This window comes from Hermetia illucens, chromosome 6 (genome assembly GCF_905115235.1).
Source record: "Hermetia illucens chromosome 6, iHerIll2.2.curated.20191125, whole genome shotgun sequence".
Taxonomy (NCBI): domain Eukaryota; kingdom Metazoa; phylum Arthropoda; class Insecta; order Diptera; family Stratiomyidae; genus Hermetia; species Hermetia illucens.
Genome location: NC_051854.1, coordinates 30,034,013 through 30,058,790, shown reverse-complemented (window position 1 = coordinate 30,058,790; position 24,778 = coordinate 30,034,013). Strand labels below are relative to the sequence as shown.

Genomic DNA, 24,778 nt, shown 5'->3' with positions numbered 1-24,778 from the left:
GAATCCAAGATAACACTCAAATACTTTACATTGCAGGAAAGAACCAATGTTTGTTCATTTAGCCATGGGAACTGTAATTCGGGTACGCTTATCTTGGTGGTGAATAGCATCAGCTCTTTTTTGGTTGGATTTATGCCGAGTCCGCATCTTACATCTCACAGGCACACTTTTCCTAATGCTTATACTATAGTAACCGCTCAACCGGGCTAATGAACTCGTGCAGAGCGGTTTCTGTTGATTTACCTTTTATGTAGGCGTGCCGAGACTTAAATGAGCGTTCTGGACATCCACTTAAGGACGATTCCATAATCGTCCTTAAGTGGATTTCGTCTTTAACACGAAAGAAATGAGGCTGATTGGTCGAAAGTCCTTCACGGACTCATGGTCGCGCCTTTCCGCTTTCGGTATGAAAACCACGGCACCACTTTTTCTTCCTGCTTCAATAGCGTGACTGGCATTATCCCATCCGGGCCCGAATATTTATATGCAGAGAAGCCATTAATAGGCCAGCCTTGATAATCTGACACGACTGGGGCTACATTTCCTCTAAGCAACGCTCTGACTCGTAGTTCCTCTCGCTAGTGAAGAAGTGCGTCTGAAAAAGAAATGGCTAGTCACCTTAACACCGAAGACATGGGGTATGCAGCCTGTTTATGTCTTCTGGTTATTTCCACTTCTTTGGTGGGGTATAGCGCGTCAACCACGCCTACGTGCCATCGTTCGCGGTTACCTGAAATGTCCTTCAGTGAGTTCTATAGCGAAAAGCGAAATATGTCATAAGATTTCATTTCATGTGATGTTCCTTAGTAAGGGTTTAAAATCTGCTAGTACTTAATCAATAGACAGGATTGTATGCGACAAGCATTGGTTGTCTATTAATGCGTTTCAATTCTTGCAATTCCAAACAACTTTTGCCACTTATAGAGTGTTTTGGAATAGGGTTATTCTACCAAAATTTACCTTAATGCATAAGTTTATTGAAAAAAGAAACGGCAATAAATAGTCAACTTCAAAAAGCCATTTTAGCCAGGTCTAGTAGCCACTTCAATTAAAATGATAGTAGACATCATCTAGTATCATATCTATAATAGTTTATTATAAATAAAATGTTTCATACAAGAAAAGGGTTATTTCTATTTAAAAACATTGTCATAGGCACTTATGTATGCCATGGAAGAAACGATAAATTTGTCTTCAATAACACCTGTAGTGCTATAATAACAGCCCGTCCGAAGCCCGGTTGTGAAACGGGGAAGAACCTATAGCTTCACTCTGAGTGACTATTGCAGTGTTTAAGGAAGTAGGTGAAGAAAGTGGAAGAACTTTATGGTTTTGTAGATTACTCACTGAAGAATCTATCACGGCACCTGACAGTTCGCGATGAAATGCACTCCCATCAAATAAACAGAAGAAAAAATGTAAGTTCTGCTACGGATAACTGACAGGAGTTATCTATCTTGGTGTCTAGGTTGGTCTCTCATTATTCATAGGGCGGTTCGACGTCTAGGTGCCACGAGACCAGGTGCATGCCTCACAACCGCTGCAACTAGTTCGCCACAATCTATGACGACCACTTCAGCAGGTTCCCGTGGGCAACAGATGAAATGTTCTGAAGAAATGAACCACGTTTACCAACCTATCCTACTACCAAATGAAAACGACGTGAGCAGAGACAATATCTCCCGCCCTTTTCTGCACCAAAGATTCATCGTTTGGGTTTTAAGCCATTACCGCTTTATCACACCCAGCGACACAATTCTGACCGTAATGAGGGAGTGTATTCGCTCTGAGGTCATCGGGAAGCTGGCAGGCCAGAATCGATAGGGGCAAAACCGCACATCAGCAACACCAGTAGGTTCACTACTTGCCGAAGCACTCTTCCGCTTTCGTGTTATTGGTTTGAATGAATGAAAATTTCGTTTGAAAAGCCGACGCAACTCTGTGAAGCAGGGCATTTGTATGTTAACAGAAATCAGAACTGGCAGTGCCAGTAACGGATGAGAAATAAAGTAATAGGGTATACAAAAACGATGTTATCCCCAGTGAAACACCCATAGTTTTGGACACATTCAAGCAATCATTTTCTGCCGTATACGGTCGGTTACGACGATAGACCGAAAGTGACTTCAGACGTGTTCAGAATGCAGCTTACGCGAGGAACGAGCAGAAATTTTTCAGTTGAGAATGCAGGGAGTCCTGAGTCTGCATCCATTTGACGACGGACAACATACGACGGATTTCACTTCAATATAATTCGCACTCATGTCGTCTTTGCGATTATATATAAATGGAGCGATTACGACCTGTTACCGCTGTCGGTCACGCTGCTTTCAGGGCGGAGGTGACGCAGCGTCTGATGAGTTGCCTCTGCCCTGGACGAAGCTGTTCGGTCAACTTTTTTTTAAAAAATTTTTCAGGTCATTCAAAGAATCTCACCAGAGCGTCCAGATAACGCGATTTTTGGTAACGGAGCAAAAGAATATTGAAGTGAACTCGCTATATGAATTATCTATCCGAACTCATAACGTTAATTATTATTTGAAGAAACAATACGCGCCTAGAGACCAACGACATTCTGCCCGAGAAAGAGAAAAACTGCCCAGTTGGATCGAGTCGGTGCAAAGAGCTAATCATTATCAGTTCGGTAATTGTAAGGCAGCGCATTGACGGCCAAATTGCCTCCTACAGAGCACTGTAATCCTGTAGTGTACCATTACACTCTTGATCCAATTGGATTGTCGCGCCAACGATTATTGTTATTATTAATTCTAAGACAGATATTAATAATGTCTTTCATCTGTATTGCATAGATCCGAAACTAGGAAAGTTTTTGGTGGCATTCATGGAAGGGTGAGATACCACCTTGACAGTGCACTGTCCATACGCATTCGCGCGTAATTTCCGAGGCGATTCATTGAGTCGCCTTTGATTTTATATAGCACTAAGCCCCCTTCCAGAGGGAGCAAACAGTTGAAAATATTCCATTTTTTATATATTTGTTAGCATTCGAATGCTTTCATGAATACAGGAAAAGTTTTTATTACGTTAACTTTTCCATGTTGAATTATTTTTATTGTCCATCAATGAACAATCTGTCTAAACGCAAAGATTAAACTGCCTACACCGTACACAAAAGCATATCCAGATATTAACAATTCAAATTTCTTTCTGAATTTTCAGAAATTTGCACAACCTTGGTCTGAAGACGATCCAATTCTTAAGTACCAAATACCAGAAGAACAACCAATTGGAACAATCCTTACCACCCTCCAAGCCAGCGATGAAGACTCAACTATTGATGCATTCAACATCACTGAGAATCCGTTCTTTACAATAAACACAACTACTGGAGTGATTGCAACCAAATCGCGAATTGATTATGAACATACGAAGGAGATAAGATTTTTTGCAACTGTAACCGATACTGGGATACCTCAATTAACATCCACTGCTGAAGTGATAGTTGACGTTGTCAATATTAATGACAATGGTCCATATTTCCTGAAACCAGAATATGATTTTACTGTTTTGGAAAATTCCCCATCGGGTACTTTGGTTGGAAAAGTGGAGGCAAAGGACGATGACTTAGGTAAACAACATTACAAATCCATAATTGACTCTTCTTCATAAACATAATTGACTGATAATTTTTAACCAATTAGGAAACTACGGTGATATATTCTACACGCTGGTTGGAAAAGATAGCAAAAATTTCCTTATGGCTCCTGATACAGGAATTTTAACCGTTGCAAACAATACATTCTTGGATCGTGAAACGGTGTCCATGATAACATTAAGTGTGGTGGCAACAGATAAAGCGCCTATGAACCCCAAAACGACAACTGCGACGGTAACACAGCTATTTGCAAAATGAATGCGAACATATTTGACAACCTTTTAATTCCAGATTAATATTAAAGTGCTGGATATAAACGATAATGCACCACATTTCACTCAGAAAGAATACACATCTTCAGTAGCAGAGAACGCAGCTCTTCATCCACCTGCAACCTTGCTACAAGTAACTAATACATTTTCACCCTTTTTATAAATAAGTATCAATAATCAATCCACTTCACTCTTTTATAGGTAACAGCTGAAGATGCAGATGACTCAATATTCGGGGAAGTCAGATATTTTATCATATCCGGCAACGATGAAGAATTGTTCCAACTAGACCCAAAATCAGGCATTCTGTACCCTGGTAAAAGTCTTTTGGGTAAAAAAGGTGAATTCCATCTATAGATTTTTGCGATTCTCACTTGACTAAATTATGCTGGATTTATAGGAAAATACATCTTAGAAGTTGAAGCACGAGATGGTGTCGGAGCGGGACCTCATAAAGAACAGGCCACTGTTATTATTGATGTATTGGGTATCAATCAATATAGACCAGTTTTCTTGATGCCTGCTCTATCAAACGCGACTGTTGAATTACCGGGGGTAAGATGCAACTCTCTGAATTTGTTAAACTGGTTTTATATTAATACAATATTGTCAGGACATTGTCGAAGCTAACTACTTAGTAATGACTGTGAAAGCGATGGACAATGACACAGGCGAAAATGGAAAAATATCTTACCACCTTCAAGTAAGATCACAATTAATTTTTGAAATCCTCGTGTCTTATCCAATTACATTTTTAGGTGAACAATAAAAACATCCAAGAATCGGAAGCATTTACTATCGATGAGCACTCCGGCGAATTACGTACACGCAAACAATTGAACAGAAATATAAGATCAACGTAAGCAGGAATACAATTTCTAAGATTCACATCAAATAACTTTTTTTCTTTAGATACGATCTCATCCTTGTCGCTCGTGATCAAGGGACTCCTTCATATTTCGAGACGCTACGTTTTCTCAGCATTATTCTTGTCGATGTTAATGAAAATCGACCTGAATTTTCAGACGCTTCAAATCCCTACAAAATAACCGTTCTGGAAAATAGTCCACCCGATATACGTGTTGGACGGGTGCAAGCTTACACAAAGAGTAAAAATAAAAAGGATATTTTCTATTATATGCTGTTGGGTAATGAAGATGGAGCATTCTATTTGGATAAGTCAACAGGAGACATTTACACGAATAAGTCATTAGACCGGTAAGATCTTGGGGTATTGAATGATACGCAAATTGTAATTGTGTAACTTTTGTTTCTTTTCCAGTGAATCAATTCCCTCATACAATTTGTACATATTAGCAAGTAACAAAGTAGATTTGCATATATCGGATATAGAAAGAGCCACATTTTCAATTAAAAGCCTAGAGCGAGACAGTTCGGTTGCGAAAGTATGGGTTACGGTGTTGGATGTCAACGATAACCCACCAATTTTTGAAAAGTCGGTGAGTAGTGATGTTACAGATGTACTAATTGTTATAATTTATATCATATATTAGAGCCGATTGCACAACAATCCAATTTAGTTCTAGACCTTAGCTGTGTTAGAGCATTTCATTTCAAGACCGTAACGGTAGACGAAGAGGCAATGTAGGTAGTATTGGGCTCGCCCGGGATTATGACCCCGATTTGACTCAGGTACTCATTCACACTCGATAACGTTGTATCGTTACACCTTTGCTAACAGTCAAAATTGAAAAAAGTTCGCAATTGATTTTGTATCATATAGGCCTCTTAGTGTGCATAGTGAATTCGCCTTTGAAACAGATCCAACAAAACGAATAAACGTTACTTCCAAAAAGTAACGTAGGTTTCTAAAACTGCTACAGAACATTTATGTTATAATTCATCATGATGGCCAATGGTAGAAGGGCCGGTGTCCGGTCTGGGTCTGTCACAATTAAAAACTACAGACACCAAGTTTTAAGTTAAAATCAGTTCGTCCATCATTATTATCACCCTGGTTTTATCCACAACCTAACAGTGGTTTATCTCTCATAAATTCTATCATTATCACCCATTCTTCTATAGGGGCCCAAAAATAATTCGGAGGATTCTTCTCGGGTTGTTCATGTTACAGCATCCTCTTGTTTTAGATCGTTGTAGACGCTGAGAAGCCTTGCGATCAATCCCGCTGCTTCTATCTGGCCTCGCATATTGGTCAGTGTCAGTCTACTCAGTCTTATTAGTTTTGCCGGGATACGAAATTCTCCCATGGTCATTTAAAATCTGGAGATTTAAACCCTTTTAGAATCGATTCGATGTCTGTCTGCCCGTCAGTTTGTCACATCCGATTTATTAGGAAACGGCTTACGAAATTTGGTGAGAACATGTGGTCTGTGAATCTCTTTATAGATAGCATGCGAAAGGAGTCGGCAACATTTTTTTAACAGAGAGAGACATATGTATGTATTTATTTGTGTATGTTAATGAAGCTTTGAAATAGTGCCTGATCCAGGTAGATATATTTGTACATTAAACCAGCGGTATTCAATATATATACTATATATATACATACATGTATGCTTTTATGCACGAAGTAACTCGGAGATATGTGTACGATCAATTTATAGACGTGCATATATAATACAGCATTCAGTAATATGCAATGTTTATTTGTTTAGCGTGAACATAATATCTACGTTTGTAATATGTACGTATATCTTGTAGTTTGAAAAAAATATAAAGGGATATTTTGGGTTTTTAGCCATATACGAATGAAAAACTGACGAATACAAACAAGTCGGGAAACCGGAAGTTTGACGTTTCAGGTATGAAAGGCTTTGTGTTTCCCTTTGTGAGAAGCATGCTGCAGTTCTCCATTGGCTGATAGCATTGACTCGAGATCAGCTCAGCGCTGTCAGCTGTAGTAACCTGCCCAGAACTAAGCGAATTAAATATCTCGGGTCAATGCTATCAGCCAGTGGAGAACTGCGTAATGACATTGTTTCACGCATTAATGCGACCTGGATGAAGTGACATTCCACAACTGGTGTTCTTTGTGATCGACGTATCAACGAACGTCTTAAATCTAAAATTTACCGCAATGTCGTCTGTCTGAAGCTCTCTATAGTTCTGAGTGTTGGCCGACTATAAAAGACAATGAACGGCGTCTTGCGGTAATGGAGACGAAGATTTTGCATTGCACTGGTGGCGTGACACGTTTTGATTACATCTGAAATGAGGATATCCGCGATCGATATGGGGTTGCACCGATCGAGGAGAAACTCCGAGGAAGGCGTCTTCAATGGTATGGTCACATAATTCGCGTTAACGAGAATTCACTTACCAAGATTGCTCTGAACATCGAAGTCAATGGTAAGCGACCAAAAAGCCGCCCGAAACAACGGTGGCTTGATACGCTGGATGGGCATTTAAAAGCCTCGAAATTACATCCAGATCAGGCATTTGATAAAATAAAATGGCGAAACCGATCACGACGAGCCCACCCCGCTTGTGAACAGCTCAAAGGCTGAAGAAAAACCAGAAGATGTGAGGAGCGACGAGCGCAGTAGCTCCGTGTAACATAGTTAAAAATTCCATTGCCCTTTAGTTTTTAGAAAGCGATTTAAATAAATCATTTGATGGAAAGCCCTTCATACTCTGAGTTTAATATTATTAGCAAATGTGTAAGTTTGAACTGTTATAACTTTGACAATAATAGTCGGATTTCCATAAGGTATGCTTCTATTCATAAAACTTGAATTTAAGCCGGAGGTAAGTGCACTATTGCCGGCATCAATGGTATTAACATAAAATGTGCATGCAGGTCGATTTTGCGTGCAAAAATTTGGGGCATTGCAAATAATGTTTACATTTATGTAATTAGCGAATGCATCTTGCTATGCTATAATAAAATCATACAATAGATGTCGGCAATAGTGCACTTAACTCCGGCTTAGATTCAATTTTTATGAATGGAAGCGTCGGAAATAATGCAATTGGGATTCCTAATTGGCAATTCTATGGGTATTGTTAGGTCGCTTTTCCTTGATTTTGTAGATAAATCGCTCATGCCTTGTCAAATACAATCGAGTAATACAGGGGCGGTAGCATAACTTCCTTTTTTCAAAACTCAATAAAAACTATTGTATGCATCGGAAAATATTTATTTATTTTTTATAATGTAGGTACATGTCTGTGTCATGTGTTTTTATTTACATTGTTTTGAAGATCAAATCTGTTAGGTGACGTCCCCCATTCTCCATACATTGCGTAAACCGATTTCTGGCGTTTGTCATGACTCTTGTTAGCATAGCAGGTTTTATGTTGGCAATTTCTTCTTGGATGTTGGTCTTCAAATCTTGTAGGGTTCTTGGACGGTTCACATAAACACGGGATTTCAAAAAACCCCATAGAAAAAAATCACAACGGGACAGATCGTGAGAGCGTGCCGGCCATTCCAAATCGCCTCTAATTGAGATAAGGCGCTCTGGAAAGTGTTCCCTCAAAACAGCCATCGATGCTCTTGGAGTGTGTGCTGTTGCACCATCTTGTTGGAACCAAGTGTCCCCCAAATCCAAATTTTCTAGCCGTGGGAAAAAAAATCTGTAGCATGTTTACATACCGGTCCGAATTCACTGTCATTGTAACCTCATTTTCCTCAAAAAACCAGGGACCAATAATTCCAGCTGAGGAAATTGCACACCACACTGTGACTTTGGGTGAATGCAAAGGCTTTTGATGCAATTCTCGAGGGTTGGTGTCAGCCCAGTAGCGCATGTTTTGTTTATTAACCGACTCACACAAATGAAAATGGACTACATCGCTAAAAAAACAATAGCACCCTCGGGAACGACATCGCTTGAAAAGTAAACCTCAACGGCAAAGGCACGCTCCTCACTATTCCAACGCATGATGGCGACTGAACCGTGTCGGGACAAAACTTTACAGTATTCCCTCTTGAACGAGACCACTAGCGCTCCGCTATGACATCAACTAACTGAGTGGCGCGCATTTTAAAACTTTCTACTTTCCAAAGCACAACTTGTCTGGAAGGCTAACCGATGAATTTAGTCAACAGTTCCATATTTCGTCTAAATCTGAACTGGTGAGAAGGAATAATTTCTTTATTGTCCAAGGGTTGTTGTAGCTTGGATAAAAGGAGTTTCTCGAATAGCTTTGATAGTGAGGGAACTTATCAATCAATAATACGCGACAAGCGTATGATCTTTATCTTCCTTCGGGACGATGGTTATTTGCTACAGTTTCCAGTATTTCGGAAAGTAGCCAAGGCTTAAGACACCATTAAATATGTGTGTCAGTTGCATGATTATATAACTTGATAATCCTTTGATTGATAATAATTTGTTTATAAGGTGGTTATTATTTTTGAACACTTTGGATGATCTGAAACAACACATTGCGACTCCGGTGTTGCATGCAGATCAAGTTCGAAGTTTGATTTCAAGAATACATTTGATTTTAATTGTGAACAGATGTCCCTTCACAGTCCGTCGATGTGGCAGCTCGGTGAATTTTGCCTCTAAGCGACATCAGTCTCGCGCCCCACACGTATTGTGGTGGCATTGAGGTCACCAACTATAATAAATATCCTACCAAGCGTGTGAAAAAGCTTATTAATGGTTCTGCAGAGATGGTAAATCTCGGACGACAATATACAGCAGAAATTACGAGGTGGAAGTAATTTATAGTTGCTTCATTTACAGGAAATCTGATAGTCGCAGCTATTGCGGCACTTTGTTATTAATCGCTTCAGTGTTTACTATCACTTGATATTCGAGGTGGAGTTATTGTTTCTGGTCCGGAGCTCCATGTCAACAAGATAATGTTTCGAGCCTATATTGCAACCTTGTACGAGTATATTTTGACATTCATCATGGCTGACGGACGGCGACATTCAATTAACACATGAACAATTTGTTTAAAGGAAGTACTTACCCCTAAAGAGACCCGTTTTGTTTATGGATCTGTTTTCACGCAAACCAGGTACTTCCAACAACCACTGTTACTTAAATAATCCGCAGTTCATTGTCATTGGTAATTTTATTCAAGCTTTGGCATCCAATGGATCGTCGTTCGTTTCACTGCCTCGTAGAATGTATCCTATTCTGAGTCTACAGTCTTCTCTGTAGAAGCATAAACCTTAATAAGACTTATATTTCGAAATTTACCTCGCAAGCGCAAAGTGCTCTCAGAATGTTATCATGAACCAAAATGCATTTCTTGTAATAGAGGTGCCCGAAGAGTGATATAAGCATCAGTATCTATTGAACTACTTCATATTCTTTGCACAAGACAGAACGGATCACAAACCTAAGGCACAGTGGAATACGTTTCCATTACAAGGGGAAGTAGTCTCCTGTGATATCCTTCCGGATTTTTTTACCGATCTTTCACACCATTAGTTGGAGTTCCTTTGATGTGATGCTCCTTCAAGGATCCGAGTATAAAACTGATGGGTACTAAAAGGCCTCCTGTTGAACTCCGAGATAATCGTCACCCCTGTGGTTGAGCAAAGATGGGTCAATAACCGTACCTAATCATGTAAAGAGAAAATTCAAGTGATTTGGATACTGCCAACACCACCACACGAATGGTGAATTTATATCACCGCATAATGTAAAATTTGGCAAAGTTGCCTCCCGCTGCTCACCTGCCAAATCTTATCAAAGATAGGCATTGCAATAGTTATTTTCTGGAATTCGAAAATGCTTCTCAGATATTCAATAGAAAACGTGCAAATCAGTTAAACAACTGACGCTATTTTGTTTGTTTTGATTGCTTTCAGAGGAATTACCCCCCTACATATGGTTGACAATTACCCCTTGGTGGGATATAGCGCGTTAACCACATCTACGCGCCATCGTTTACATGACATAAAGTGGTCAATTTGATTGCTCGTACGGTATCGGTCAGTTGAAACCCAATTGGCCTTATGGAGGGCTCTGTGCCCGAACAATGTGGCCCCAATGACTTCTGTTTGGACCACATTAACTACAAGAATAAACGAAAAATGGTCTTTCGTAAAAAAAACTGCAATCTGCCAAGAAGATAGAAACTTGCAAATTTCAAATTTGAGCAATTCAAATTCAAATTAAAATATTGTTCTGAAGGGAAAAATTCTGGAATCCTTCAATTTTCAAATCATTTTAAGGCAACGAAGTTTGTAAACTTTTCTCAATTCAGTAGTGGAATCGACTCGTCTGGGTTGGGTCCGTCACTCCTCTCAGTTGTAAACTTGGCTCGGGTGAAGTCAGGAAGTCAAAAAATCACAGTAGTTCCTTTTGGTCTTTGGGTCATTGACTTGGATTTTCAGACCAATCTTAGATACAATTGAAAATGTTTATTTCTCAGCTTCTACACAATAGGAGCAGTGCAGAATCAATCGCGAAAAGGGACAACCTCGCCAGAACTGAGCGATTTATTCACCTCGGACCGGCTTTCTTAGCAAATGGTGAACTTCACTATGAAATTGCTCTACGTATCTGCGCAACCAGGATAATGTAGAACTGGCGCCGTTTACGATCGACGCATTAATGAAAGTCTCAAATCCAAGTCCACCACATCGTCTTCGCACTGTCACGTCCCATAATTCCGAGCGCTGGGCAGCCACCAAACACAATGAAAGCTGCCAAATCAATCGCGAATATATCAAATCCGAAAATTGCCGCAGTGTCATTAGCACTGCTTTTAGTCCCCACGTAATTTCATTGGCATTTTCATATGCAGAATAGCTCTGCAACGGCCGATGATTAGTTGTAAGGTATGCATATGTTATCAGTTACGGTGAAAAAAGTAAAGTAAATGCTATACTGTAGAGATTAAATGAGGACAAATAGATGTACTTTGCAAAGGTGAAGGCCGAGGAGAGCACACAAATCCTATAAGCCTTCTGCGTTTAAATTCTTCTTAGAGCAACAATCAACTAAATTTTACAATTCCTAAAAACCACGCTTGCATTTCAGGTCTATTACGCTGGTGTCAATTCAAAGTCTTCGATAAATGAAATTGTTATTCTGGTCAATGCAACTGATCGTGATTTTGGAGCAAATGCGTCTCTCGAATACATCATAACCGCTTCCAATTTGTATAAATTCGGCTCCTCGAAATCAACTGGTTCCATAGTCCCGAGCCCATTCGGTAGGTTATCCATCACTTCACATCAAATCCGATATATTTTATCATTAACTTCCACCTAAATTGCCTCCACAGCGATTTCAAAGGACGGCCGACTTACTACAGCCACATTTATGGCCGAATACAATCAGGATCGCTTCGAATTAGACATCATAGCAAAAGAAGTCGAACCACCAGAGAGATTTGCTAAGACAAAAGTTTATGTAAGTTGTCTTTTTCATTTTGAATGTCCTTTTCGATAAATGTCATGCATTTTTGCAGGTATGGATTTTTGATTCTGAGCAACTGATAAGAGTGATTTTATCACGTCCGCCATCTGAAGTTCATCAAGAACGCGATGAGATCGTTGCAGAGCTTGGAAATGCCACACATAAGCATATAGTCGTCGATGAGATACGATATCACGTGGATGCAGTTGGACGCATCCGGATGGATTGGTGTGATTTATTCTTCCACGCTGTTGACCTGTCTACAAATGAAATCACGCCCGTGAATAATATTTTGAAAGTGATCGATGCCAATTATGATTACTTGAAGGTACTTACTATCATAAGTATCTCTCCGCTCTGTGACTTAATACTTAGCTACCAATGATAAGGTTCCAAGCTCACTTGAAATATCTTGGAATACTATCAAACTGATCCCATGATTAGATCAATTGTTTTACAGATAATTTTGATTTCAGGATTACTACGCCGGCTTTGCAATAGAAAATGTAGTTCCCGCCTACGCGACAATCGAAGAGGATGAGTTCGATATGGCTCTTGCCGGTTTGGTGGCGCTTATTATTGTCCTTTTTGTGGGTGCTATAAGCTTCATTGTATTATGTTGTTGTTTGAAACAGTGGTTAGTGACTCGATTCTTGATCGTCCAGTGTATTAACTTTTTTCTAATTCAGCAATCTGTCCATACCTCTGGAGAAAACTCGAAAGGAAGCTCTTATCAAAAAACAAATAATCGAAGATTTAAATACCACGGAAAATCCATTATGGATGGAGCAGTAAGACTTTCAATAAACAAGATTGATTCAAATTTTTGATTTTCATCCTTTCAGGAAATTGAAACTGTATGAGGAGCAAGAATTGACAATGCAAGTTTTCTCTGAACCGGAATTTTGTAGTACCTCTGACCCTTCACCGGTAAGCCAAATGTATTCTTACATATTGTAGTTAAGTCCTAGCACAATCGTCTCACTTTTTCAGACAACCCTTGACCGAAGGGACTCATTCGGAACATCGCACGCAGGCGATAACACATATGCAACCATTCAACCACGCAATGGATCTCAAATAGCTGATGTTGCGGATTATGCGACATTGCGGGATAATCGAGTTCCATCCGTAAGATCATGCAATTTTCCTTTGTCCTTCACTCGCAATTTTATAATTTGTGTTTTTACATTTCCTCAGATGTATGAATTCACTGGTTCGACATTCCAAGCGCCAGTCCGGGAACAAGATGATTTCGTTACTGAGTTGATATAAGTTAAAATTTACGTGTGTATGTCTATTGGAAAGAGATTAGAATGAAAATATCGAGACAATAACGATGATGGCGATCTGGAGATTATTTTAAACATAAGAGAAGAAGCAAACAATTTTAAAATGAGCAACTCAGCGTGATAAATGACTGTTGTTTTCGTGTAGTGAATTCTGATTATTTTTCAAGTAAAAAAGAAACGATTGATCAATGAGTGAACAAATTAACATTAAATTATATTGATATTAATTTATTTAAGTAAACTACAAGATATTTGTAAATCGATAAACACCTTTTACTTCTAGGAGCTTACCTTTAGTGAGTGGCTAAGGATACCTATCATTAATCCAGTATAATGCAGATTTCAGTTGATGGAAATAGTTGGTTACTGCTTATTTGGGTCATAATATGATAACGAAGTGTGAAAGTAATGCGCTTACAGCAGCAGAACGTACATAACGACAAATAAAATTTCCATGTCGGAAAACAGAATTCGAACTTTGCATCATATGGAAAGGCACACACGCAACTGACGTGCTCCACGATCGATACATAAACGAACGCCTTCAATCTAAAATTTACCGTAGGATAGTTCACCCTGTCGCCTTCTAAGGATTCAAGTGCTAAACAAATACGGAAGAAGGATGGAATTCACGTCAGGGGTAGCGCAGGGATCTATCTTAAGGCCGAATATCTGGAACACTTTCTACGACAGTCTGCTAAGACTCGACATGCCAGAAAAGTCACGCCTATTGGGTTTTGCAGATGAGATTGCGGCGAGAGGACCTTTTTGAGCAAATCAAAACAGCGGCGGACAAGGCTACAGCTAGAGCCTCATCTTTAAGTCGGCTAGCAGCGAATGTTGGGGGTCCTATCTACCATCAGACGTCTTCTTTTGGGAGCAACGCGGTCTGTTCGACTCTACGGCGCGGAGGTATGGGCTGATGCCCTTGAAGGAGGAAGGAAGGAAATGTATCATAATTGCCTTGCTAAATTCCAGAAACGGGGAGCTTTGCGAGTGGCGTCTGCCTATCGGATTATTTCAGAATCGGCTGCAATAGTGACGACGGGAGTGATCCACGTTTTCCTTCTTGCTAAGAAACCTAAAACCATCTACAGCCGCAACTGAGAAGATTTAAGACACTTGGTTGCACGTGAAGAAATGTAACGTGGAATAACTTAGTGCCAATGATCTTGGCAAAATGAGTCAAGAGACAAATGAACTGCGCGGCTCATAGGAAATTGAAATCTATGGCTGAATTGAAAGCATGGTGAGACTGACTGTTTCTTTACTCAAATTCTAAAAGGGCATGTAGGGCATTACTTGCACAAGATTGGTGAGGCACGATCTCCAGATTGTGTGTTCTGCAATGGTGTACTGGAATTCTTCGATGACAATTCTGCTCTTGTTGAAGGTGGGGTGGATTTCGTCAGCACTTTATACAGAAACAGAGGAGCTTTTTCGAGACAACGTTGTCAGGAAGATGCTGAGGAGCGTTGATAGATGAAGTCGTGTTGCGCATTACTATCGGATTCTTCTTGTTGCGAAGAACATTAAGCTGGACTGGATGGCAAGGGTTTCCTTGAACTAACAACTCCCTTCCATCCCTCCACTCCCGCTGGTGAAAAGAATTCCTTGACTTGAGGGCTCCCTAAGCCAGGAGAGAGTGCTTAAATGCATTCACCTATTCCATCCCAAAAAAATGTCTCATTAGGTGGCAGCCTTTCTAAGAAAAGTGCGTGTGATAGAAAGACAGAAGAATAGACAGTGATCCGATTTTAATGGAGATTATTTTCCACAAATCCCTAAGAAGGATAACATGTGATCGTAAGAGAAATAACCTGGTGACTGACGGCAGAATATATTGTCTCCAATCGTAATTATATGGGATCATATAAAACATTATTGTAGCTGAGCATGCACACAACACATCAAAAACAGAATCTTCATTCAGATCAATGGTCAGTTACCTTCGGGAAAACTAAATCAGCATTATTTCCAGCATTTCTAATTGTCATATCAGCAAATATTCATTTTAATCAATTCTGATTGTAGAAGCACTTTTTGATGTATATAAAGAGCAAAATTATAATAAAAATTGTAGTCTATGGGTGAACAAGTCATCATTATTATCGACCTCAACGTGAGACTGAAAGAGGCACCCAATAAAAAGATTAACTGGTCCGGTTAATAATAGCCACGATGGAGGGTATAGAGTACCAAATACGATTATGAAATAAGTTTACTCATCACTTGGGGGTTAGGATCAAAGCAAGGAGATAAGCTCGCGCCTATGCCTTTTAACCTACTACTGGAATCTGTTGTCAAAAAGGTGACTTCAGTTGATACAAAAAATTCGTTGTTAACAAAATCTGCACATCTAATAGCGTACACTAGCCTTTTCAGGCCACTACTCCAAGTAAAGTCGTTGATATCAATGAATCGAAAAAAAGTATACGATCAAGAAAATAAGGTATAATTCCCAACATAAGGCACGAATTTTGATAGGCCAGAAACGGTATGGCAGTAATGTGGCGCCTTGGATCTATCGTCTGCGCAGGTGCTTTCTGTGCATCCTCATGTACAAGTATTGGTTTTCATGCGTCCAATAGTGGTTGCGGGTATATGTATGGTATCATGATAATCTAATCAAGCAGAGTATAAAGTCAAGAGCGCGGATGAACATATAGATGAAGACTATAGATTACTATATATATCATAAGATATGCGTTACACCTGCGCAACTGCCATCCTCAACGTTCTTACCCCGGTCTAGGCAAATGTTTATTTTTTACTCGCCTTGAGCTTTGAGTTGACTCACTTGTGTATAGTCTTTTTTCACGAAATCCGGATACAAAGGGGTATCCCAAACAAGTAAAACACAGCAATTGGAAATTACAACTTTGAATAAGTAAATCAATTTGTTTATTTAAGGGTCTTACTTTCAAAGGATGTAGTACGAGGTACAATAGTGAATAAAGGGAGCGAATTCCGCCCTATCTAATTTGAATTAGGACTAGTCTACAGAAATAATAAACTGTAAAATATATAGTATTACGAACGTTGCCGTTATATGTATGTACGTATGTATGTGAAGCGTGGACCCTAACAAAGCCGCCGGAAATGCTGATTAACACATTTGAGCAGAAGATCCTAAGGAGGATTTTCGGACTATTGAAAAAAGGTAATTAATGATGAGTCAGAAGTAACCAGACGGTATAATGGCTGAATTGGTTGAGCCACGGTTTCATAATTACGACCCTTTAATCCCAATTACGATCGTGAATGATTGTGTCTGAGGGGATCAAATAGTACAATAGACTTGCTGAGTGTCTCAATGCTAAAACTACGTTTCTGTTTTCGAAAAAAGTGCAACCATGAGTTGTAGGACTTATCTGATGAACCACCATAAAGCTAGACATTTCGAACGAATGCCGGACAGCAGAACTCCAAAATGGGTGCTATGACTCGAGCATAGAAATTCATGAGGACAGGATAACACTTCCACGGTTTTCAAATTGAAAACGCAATGGTTGGACCAAGAAAAGTGAAACTGTCTCAGAGGTAAAAGACGTCACAGGCTAGTACGCTACTGAAAGTTTACTTTTAGAAAGCTTGACACAGTAAAAACCACAGCATCCAATAAAGATACATATGTAGAACGTCCGTTTTAGTTGGAAAAATCGTGCATATATCACAAAGTTAGTCTTTGTTTTTATAATGATAACCGAGAATCATTAACAAAATATCCATCTCTACCTGTATTTCGGAATTTTGACGGACATCCCCTTTTTCTTCTCTCTGGCTAAGATCTTAAATTCCCAAGATTTTCGAATGAGTGGAAGTGACCACCTTGCAGATTGCAGGTGTTGTAAGGAAGAGTTTCGCGGGGAGACCATCAAACCGGACCTGTGATGAAATGTTCCTTTCCCCTCTTAGTTCTTTATCATCACAGATATGCGATCTACCACCAGCGTCCCTGACCGGACCATCGATATACTTGCGACCAATTACAAGTTCTTTCATGATGCAGTGTACGGTACTGAAATGATCATTAATTGAATCAGCTTCTACCTCCCTAACCAGCGCAATAAGAAATTTTCTTTTGTCACGGCGCGGTATCGGTCTCAAGCGCATCGCTTTTGTACCTTTCGGGTAGGGAATAGATAGGTAAGCCGATGTCGCAAATTTGGTTTTCTTGTGTGTGTTTCTGCATCTTATCCCAGCAGGAAACGGATGCATCCTAGGAGAGCAAACAAGGATCTATTGCCGAGAATGTTGCACGTGTGTACTTCCACCAAGCTTCCCAAGCATCATTGGCCAAGTGATTCCATTAAGATGCATTACCATTAATCCAAAATCAATCTTTAAGAAAGCTCCACCTTCGGTACCAGCTAGGATGTGCGAAGCCATAAATACATAAACTCACGGCACTAACATCAGCGCTAATACGCGGAATTTTTCTCGCGCAACTCCTGTCGCAGTCGAACGTGTACAAAACTTTCAAAGAATGTGCTGGGAGTTAAATCTCCTGTGTATAGTCTTCTTGCCACAACATAAGGCTGAACCATAATTGACCTAAATGCGGCTCCTTATATTGATAATGGACATTTATCCGGCCGGAAGTTTCATTAAACTTTCCGTCAAAGGCAATGATTTCCACAGAAAGTGAACTCGACATAAAAAAAAGCGAAATTTGGTTTTGAAATTTGAAAGTACAAGTACGTATAAGTACAACTTTTTATAGATCAATTCTTCGTAATGCAGAAATAGTTGCAATCCATAAAGGTCAATTGGTTTTCAAATTTAAACACATCACTAATTTAAATGCACATCTTCTTCGTTCTCCTTCTCGTTTGGAAAGGTTTGTGGCGCCGCCAAATCTCCCGCCAGAGATTTTCGCTTATGATTAATTCAATCGTAGTAAGGAGTCAGACGCGAATCCTTTCACAATACTTTACGATGTTCTTTTTAGCACTGACCTCCTTTTTTGCGGAATATCATTCATCCATCATTCGGCATCATCATGGCAAAGACCGTGGTGGTCTCTGCAGCTTTTTCACACGGGTACGATATATGCCCTTTGAAACTCAGCCTGGCATCGAGAGTCACGTCAAGGTATTTGATGGATGGCTTTGAGACGCTCATATGGCTTCTAACCCGCAGACTGATCGTATTTCTTTTCCGGCGATTTGTAATGCGGATTGCCCCCGTCTTTCCCTCCACCAGGCTCAGTCCGGCCCCCTCAAGCCAGGACCTTACCGCCATAACCGACTCAGTGGCGTAAACCTCCACATCCTCCGGAAGTTTTGCAACAAATCACTATGGCCAGGCCATCTGCAAAACCGGCTAACGTGGCCTCCTCTGCTATACATCATGTTCCAAAAAGAGGACCCAACACCAAGCCTTGTGGTACCCCCGCTGTGATGATGTATTCATTGCGCCCGTCCCGTACCAGAGAGCCCTGTTCGATAACTCTTGATTAGCTTAGCCAAGTAACCAGGTGCATTAATTCTGGCCAATAACTTCTTAATGCGACCCCAGTTGGAATACATTTTTTACATCCACCATCACTACGCCACAGCACTTGCCAGAAAGCATTGCCTCAAGAACCAAGTCCACCACTCTTCCCACCGCGCCAACAGTAGAGCGAACTTTGCGGAACCGATATTGTTCATCCGCAAGACCATTCCCGTTTTCCACGATTGGGAGCAATCCATTGTAGATGATGCGCTCGAACATCTTCTCTATAGTGTTCAACAAACAGATAAGCCGATAGGATGCTGGGTCCCCGGTGGCTTGCCGGGTTCGAGCAATAACATCAGTTATTGCCTTTCCATTGTGGATGAAATAAACCTTCCGCCATGCACGCCTCGAAGGTATTTATGAACCAATCAGGTCTGGTCCCCACCGCCAGCTTCGCCGCTTTATTAGGGATGCTACCCGCAATAATACCCGAATCAAAATGTGTTTGCTCTGCTTAGTGCAAATCTATAACTAAAACTAAAGCCATGGCCAATATACTTAAAGCAAAAAAAAACTCCGGTGAATTCGACGATAATCTCACAAGATTAATAGGTAAAAACTCCCACTCTTCAAAGGCTCGATCCATTAAACAAAGATTCAAATATTCGGCGAAAACAAGAAGGTAATAGCTTTGACAAAGAAGGTAAAATGTACTACACATATCAATTGAAAAGCTCCAAAGGTTTTACAGTTGTGCAAAAAGAGATCGGACCAGGGGTGGATTTGTCAGAGATTAAAGAAGCTTTGAACGATGAAAATTTTTAGGTGAGGTCGGTATATAATAGTATAAACCGCGATAGAATCAAAAATCATCATCATCAAAAATCGCAACCAAACAATGCATTCAACGGGCCGAAACAAATACCACTTCCCCAGCACATCTGCGGATGAAGGCTCTAAAAACATACAACAGTACGAGGTGAGCCCTCAAAGCGAAGAAAATACAAGTGCCCCGCCCACAATCTGGAAGAGCTTCTTCTTACACTGACCCAAACTCTCGACGCAAAACATGATGCAAGAAATGATGCTTAATCAGACCTAGATCTTACAGGTCCTTCTCAAAAGCAAATTAACCAGCTCAAATTCAGCCGGCATAAATTTAAAAATGTGCCACTTCGTGTTTAACAAAAAATAGATATAATGCTCATATCCGAAACGCATTTTACTCACAAAAACAATTCCCACATTGATGGGTATTGCCTCTATGACACTAAGCACCGGAAAGGAAAAGCCCACGGTGGCACCGGAATACTTATGAGATTCCACATTAAGTATTATCTTCTGGGAAACTGCTGCGAAAACTACCTCCAAGCAACTTAAAATCTGATTACTGGAGGGGGCAGGTGAGATAACAATTACCACGATCTATTGTCCTCCAAAATTTAATCTGACTTTTCAGATCTCCGAAGAATTTTTTAACATATTTAATAAATAATTACCGTTGCTCCACAGCTCTCTACCCTCTTCTTCTTTTTCTTCAGCCTTTGTCCCGTTCACAAGCGGGGTCGGCTCGTCGTGATCGGCTTCGCCATTTGGCTCTATCGAATGCCTGATCTGGGTGCAATCTCGAGGCTTTCAAATCCCCATCCAGCGTATCAAGCCACCGTTGCTTAGGTCTGCCTTTTGGTCGTTTACCATCGACTTCGATGTTCAGACCAATCTTGGCAAGTGAATTCTCGTTTGCACGAATTGCGTGACCATACCATCGAAGACGCCTCTCTCGCAACTTTTCCACGATCGGTGCAACCCCATAACGATGGCGGATATCCTCATTTCGGATGTGATCTAAACGTGTGATGCCACTAGTCCAACGTAGCATCTTCGTCTCCATTACCGCAAGACGCCGTTCATTGTCTTTTATGGTTGGCCAACACTCCGAACCATAGAGAGCGACTGGACGGACGATATTGCGGTAAATTTTAGATTTGAGACGTTCGTTGATACGTCGATCACAAAGGACACCAGTTGTGGAACGCCACTTCATCCAGGTTGCGTTAATGCGTGAAGCAATTTCATAACGCAGCTCTCTACCCTACGCACATATATCGCCAATCTACCAAAAAAAAAATACCGCATAGCATATTACAGCTATAATAATAATAGTCGTTGGCCCAACAATCCAGGCTCACAGATCTGGAGACCTTAAAAACAATTGGACAGAGTAAGTCGGTCGCTCCATGAAGCATGAAGGATCCACGAGAACAGGGGTTACAAAGTTACTTACGAGATTGAACGCCTACTGCATCAACTGATTTCCCAATGGAAAGCTTCAAGAAAGTTGAAGTCCTGCTCAATACGAACCGCCATTGAGATCAGCAGACGGCGGCTAGATAAGAAGTGATGCCGAAAAAGGGGCGACGTTTTCAAAACACCTGCAAAAAGGTATTCTTCCCTCCCTAAAATACCCATGGCTACACCGAAGGGAAGCTTCTCATTTAGAGCCAAACAAGTTGCTCAAATCTTTAGAGAACAAGTGGACCCAAAGATAGCTCCAGGATATGACCTAATCACGGAAAAAATGTTACGTCTCGCCTATTTCCCCAGGGCTTGGAAGGTTTCAGAAATTACAATGATTCCCAAATGTGGGAATGACTTGCTCGCTTCCGAGAGAAGTATGGTACAATAGAACAATTTCACAGGATCGTCTCTAAGATAAGGAGTGCACTGGAGAATAAAGAGTACAGCACAGCGGTCTTTTTGGATGTAACACAAGCCTTCGATAAGGTGTGACACAAAGGTTTTATTTTTAAAAAATAAAGAAGCTGCTTCCAGTACAGTTTCCTGGCATTTTGGTGTCTTTTCTCTTGGAGTGCAAATTCAGCGTGAAATACAAAAGCTTCAAGTCTCACGAATACACCACCCAGGCTGGATTCCCTCAAGGCAGTATCCTTGGACCGACACTCTACCTCATCTATACCTCAGATCTATCAACTGATCCTAATCTATCGTTTAGGAGAGTGAGGGATCCTAAGTCCACATCCACTTGATGTTGGACCGAACCAAATGGAGAGCAACTTACTCTCACCTTTTTTTGGTCTACGGATTCCTCGTTTGGGGTATGGCACCCAAGCATTTAAAAATAGGGACTAACGGTTTCGTCCAGGACAGAGGCAACTAACCAGAAGCTGCCACGCCTCTGCCCTGGAAGCAGCGTGACCGTAAGTGGCAACAGATGGAAAACGCTCCTTTATATATTCGCAAAAACACACCAAGTGTGCGAATTATATTATGGCGGTTTCAATTGGATATAATTCGCACCCTTGTGTTAAATTGTTTGAATCCTTCAAGACCTTAATGCGCCCTCTCACAAAGGAAAATGTTCAGATGGAATTGGTTTTCAAGTATTGGACTGGCCCATGCAGAGCCAGGATTCAAATGTTATTGAGGCCGGATTGTCCGATATAAACCATAGAAATATTATCGATACCAGAAGGAGAAAAGATGAAGCTATTATGATCAATACTAGCATTACATAGATCCACAAACACGACCTGGCAGAAAGTGAGAAACAGTTTTTCCTCAATTAGTTCTGTTCATCATGAAGTGGACGGCGGACTCGGAATCTTGACATCAAAGAAATGATCAGTGTCGAATGTCGAACATTTCCCTAACCATGTTAGTATTGCTCCAACAATAAGCCAGTATGACTGGATAATGTTCGTTTTCTGGGCACTGCCTTCTTAGGACGATTTTCCAACTGCTTTAAAGTCGTACCCTATATTGTGGTGCTTGGTTATTACCAACATGTTGCTAGCTGGTCCTCTGGACACATGCTGCTGAGACAACCATTTCAGTCAGGTTTCATATGTGAAGCATTTCTTGCGATACACTGTTCAAGAAGAAGAGCGCAGTTGACACCAATCAGTTGTTATAATTGTTTGCCGGTCAGCGAGGTCCAAGTTTAGGATGACGAAAAAGGAGAATGTTCCCGATGCTGGGAGCAAAACTAAGATCCCAGTTGTTACAGTATCTCAAATTAACGCAGATGTCATATCACAGGTATAAATTTCACCTTGAATCATCGTCAGTTCCCCTACAGTCGCTATCACAACCTTTCAGTTGGCAAACGTTTACTGGTCGCCGGAAACCCAAACCGAACATCGTCCTTTCGATGCTAGCGTTATAGAAAATGTCTACACAAACGAAATTGCTAATTCGAAACATTCAGTCCGCCGGGTGATGATGCTGGAATTCAGCCAGTACCTGGAGAATTATCTGTGGCCGAATTACAAGGCGGAAAGTTCCAGCCACGCTCATATGATGTCCATCGTTGTGATGGTCAACGAGAAGTTCAGGGAGCGTGTGCCTGTTTGGAGCTTGTTTGAAGGGATGCCGGACGAATTCCCAGGATTTTTCCACAATGTTCTTAAGACCTGTTTGGATAGTCAGCCACTGACTGCGTCCTATGTTCGGGAGCAGACCGCGTTGCTGTTATTCCTCAACCATTGCTTCAATAGCATGGAAGTGGAGATTTGCCGAGATCAGGCCAAAAGGCTGGTTTCGTTGTCAATGTGGGCTTGTTTGCAGCAAAGTATTCATGGAGTAAACTTATATATTAACTAAAATTAAAATGGACTCTCTTTTAGAACGGCGTGACCAAGAATTAAGAAACATCCCGGAGTGGCGGAAATTTTGGAAAAAGCTTCAGAAGAAGGAAAACTCTGAGAAAAAAGTTCGCTTGGATTGGGAGAGGCATTTCTTGCAGGTAAATATAATAATTGACCCTAACTTAACGCAGCTCACACCTTGATTTCTGTGTAGAACTTGATTATAAAATTCCTGCAAGTTCTCGAATCGATTCCCAAGGAAGGTCCCATCGAGGAACATTTGGTTATCTACTGTGAGCGATTTTTGGAGTTTCTTATCGACTTGGAGGCGTTGTTACCGACTCGCCGTTTCTTCAACACAGTTTTGGATGATTGTCATCTGGTGGTGCGCTGTCAGCTGAGTACTCTGTGCAGAAGGGACGAAGGAAAACTTTTCGCACAGGTAAGTGAATTGCTATCTTATGTTGACAATTGTCTGGGTTGGGCTTAAGTTTTCTGCGTTTATGAACAAAACATCAAGGTGCATCAGTTTCCTGATTGGGAAGTCCTGCAGTTTTCACTTGGACTTCATTTATTGTGATTTTACAGTTTTCAAATCCACAATCTACGAAATAAGTTACGATTAGAAAAGATTTCATGCTTGTTAGTTTCGGACGCACTTGTTTTTGTTCTCTCTTTAGGTCAAGGGGGGATTCGGATTTGTCACACGCTTTAATTAGAAAAATAAAATCAGTAAAAAGATTGACACGGCAGGCAAAAGGTTTAAGGGCAGATATACAATTAGACGAAAAAGGCTTATTTTTGAGAATTTTTTTAATTGGAAATTAATATTTCACACTTATGGAACTATACAGACTTGAAAGCAATATATTGATCTGTGAAAAAACATTTTTTGTAATATGAATAATAACAAAATGGCGGAGTTATGGCACATTGTTGCAGCAGCTATTTTACGTTAAATTTGATTGAACGATGAATTCTTCTTTTTCTTCAGCCTTTGTCCCGTTCACAAGCGGGGTCGGCTCGTCGTGATAGGCTTCGTCATTTGGCTCTATCGAATGCCTGATCTGGGTGCAATCTCGAGGCTTTTAATCCCCATCCAGCGTGTCAAGCCACCGTTGTTTCAGCCTGCCTTTTGGTCGGTCACCATCGACTTCGATATTCAGACGAATCTTGACAAGAGAATTCTCGTTAGCACGAATTACATGACCATACCATCGAA

General features: G+C 40.6%; 2 protein-coding genes across 2 annotated transcripts in view; both read left to right on the top strand.

The window, feature by feature from the left end:
- Positions 1–13,767, top strand: part of LOC119658982 (cadherin-87A) — a 582,773-nt gene extending 569,006 nt beyond the window's left edge. Inside the window, exons 24-40 of the mRNA XM_038066864.1 lie at positions 3,181–3,589; positions 3,663–3,850; positions 3,908–4,021; positions 4,090–4,228; positions 4,289–4,443; positions 4,502–4,591; positions 4,647–4,747; positions 4,801–5,106; positions 5,171–5,348; positions 11,832–12,006; positions 12,079–12,206; positions 12,265–12,540; positions 12,689–12,849; positions 12,902–13,003; positions 13,058–13,142; positions 13,206–13,343; positions 13,413–13,767. Coding sequence (XP_037922792.1) covers positions 3,181–3,589; positions 3,663–3,850; positions 3,908–4,021; positions 4,090–4,228; positions 4,289–4,443; positions 4,502–4,591; positions 4,647–4,747; positions 4,801–5,106; positions 5,171–5,348; positions 11,832–12,006; positions 12,079–12,206; positions 12,265–12,540; positions 12,689–12,849; positions 12,902–13,003; positions 13,058–13,142; positions 13,206–13,343; positions 13,413–13,487 — 2,820 coding nt within the window. The 3' untranslated portion in view covers positions 13,488–13,767. The remainder of the gene's footprint in view (positions 1–3,180; positions 3,590–3,662; positions 3,851–3,907; positions 4,022–4,089; positions 4,229–4,288; positions 4,444–4,501; positions 4,592–4,646; positions 4,748–4,800; positions 5,107–5,170; positions 5,349–11,831; positions 12,007–12,078; positions 12,207–12,264; positions 12,541–12,688; positions 12,850–12,901; positions 13,004–13,057; positions 13,143–13,205; positions 13,344–13,412) is intronic.
- Positions 13,768–22,865: 9,098 nt separating this feature from the next.
- Positions 22,866–24,778, top strand: part of LOC119658591 (RNA helicase aquarius) — a 131,068-nt gene continuing 129,155 nt past the window's right edge. The window contains exons 1-4 of the mRNA XM_038066050.1: positions 22,866–23,008; positions 23,069–23,540; positions 23,596–23,714; positions 23,771–23,998. Coding sequence (XP_037921978.1) covers positions 22,916–23,008; positions 23,069–23,540; positions 23,596–23,714; positions 23,771–23,998 — 912 coding nt within the window. The 5' untranslated portion in view covers positions 22,866–22,915. The remainder of the gene's footprint in view (positions 23,009–23,068; positions 23,541–23,595; positions 23,715–23,770; positions 23,999–24,778) is intronic.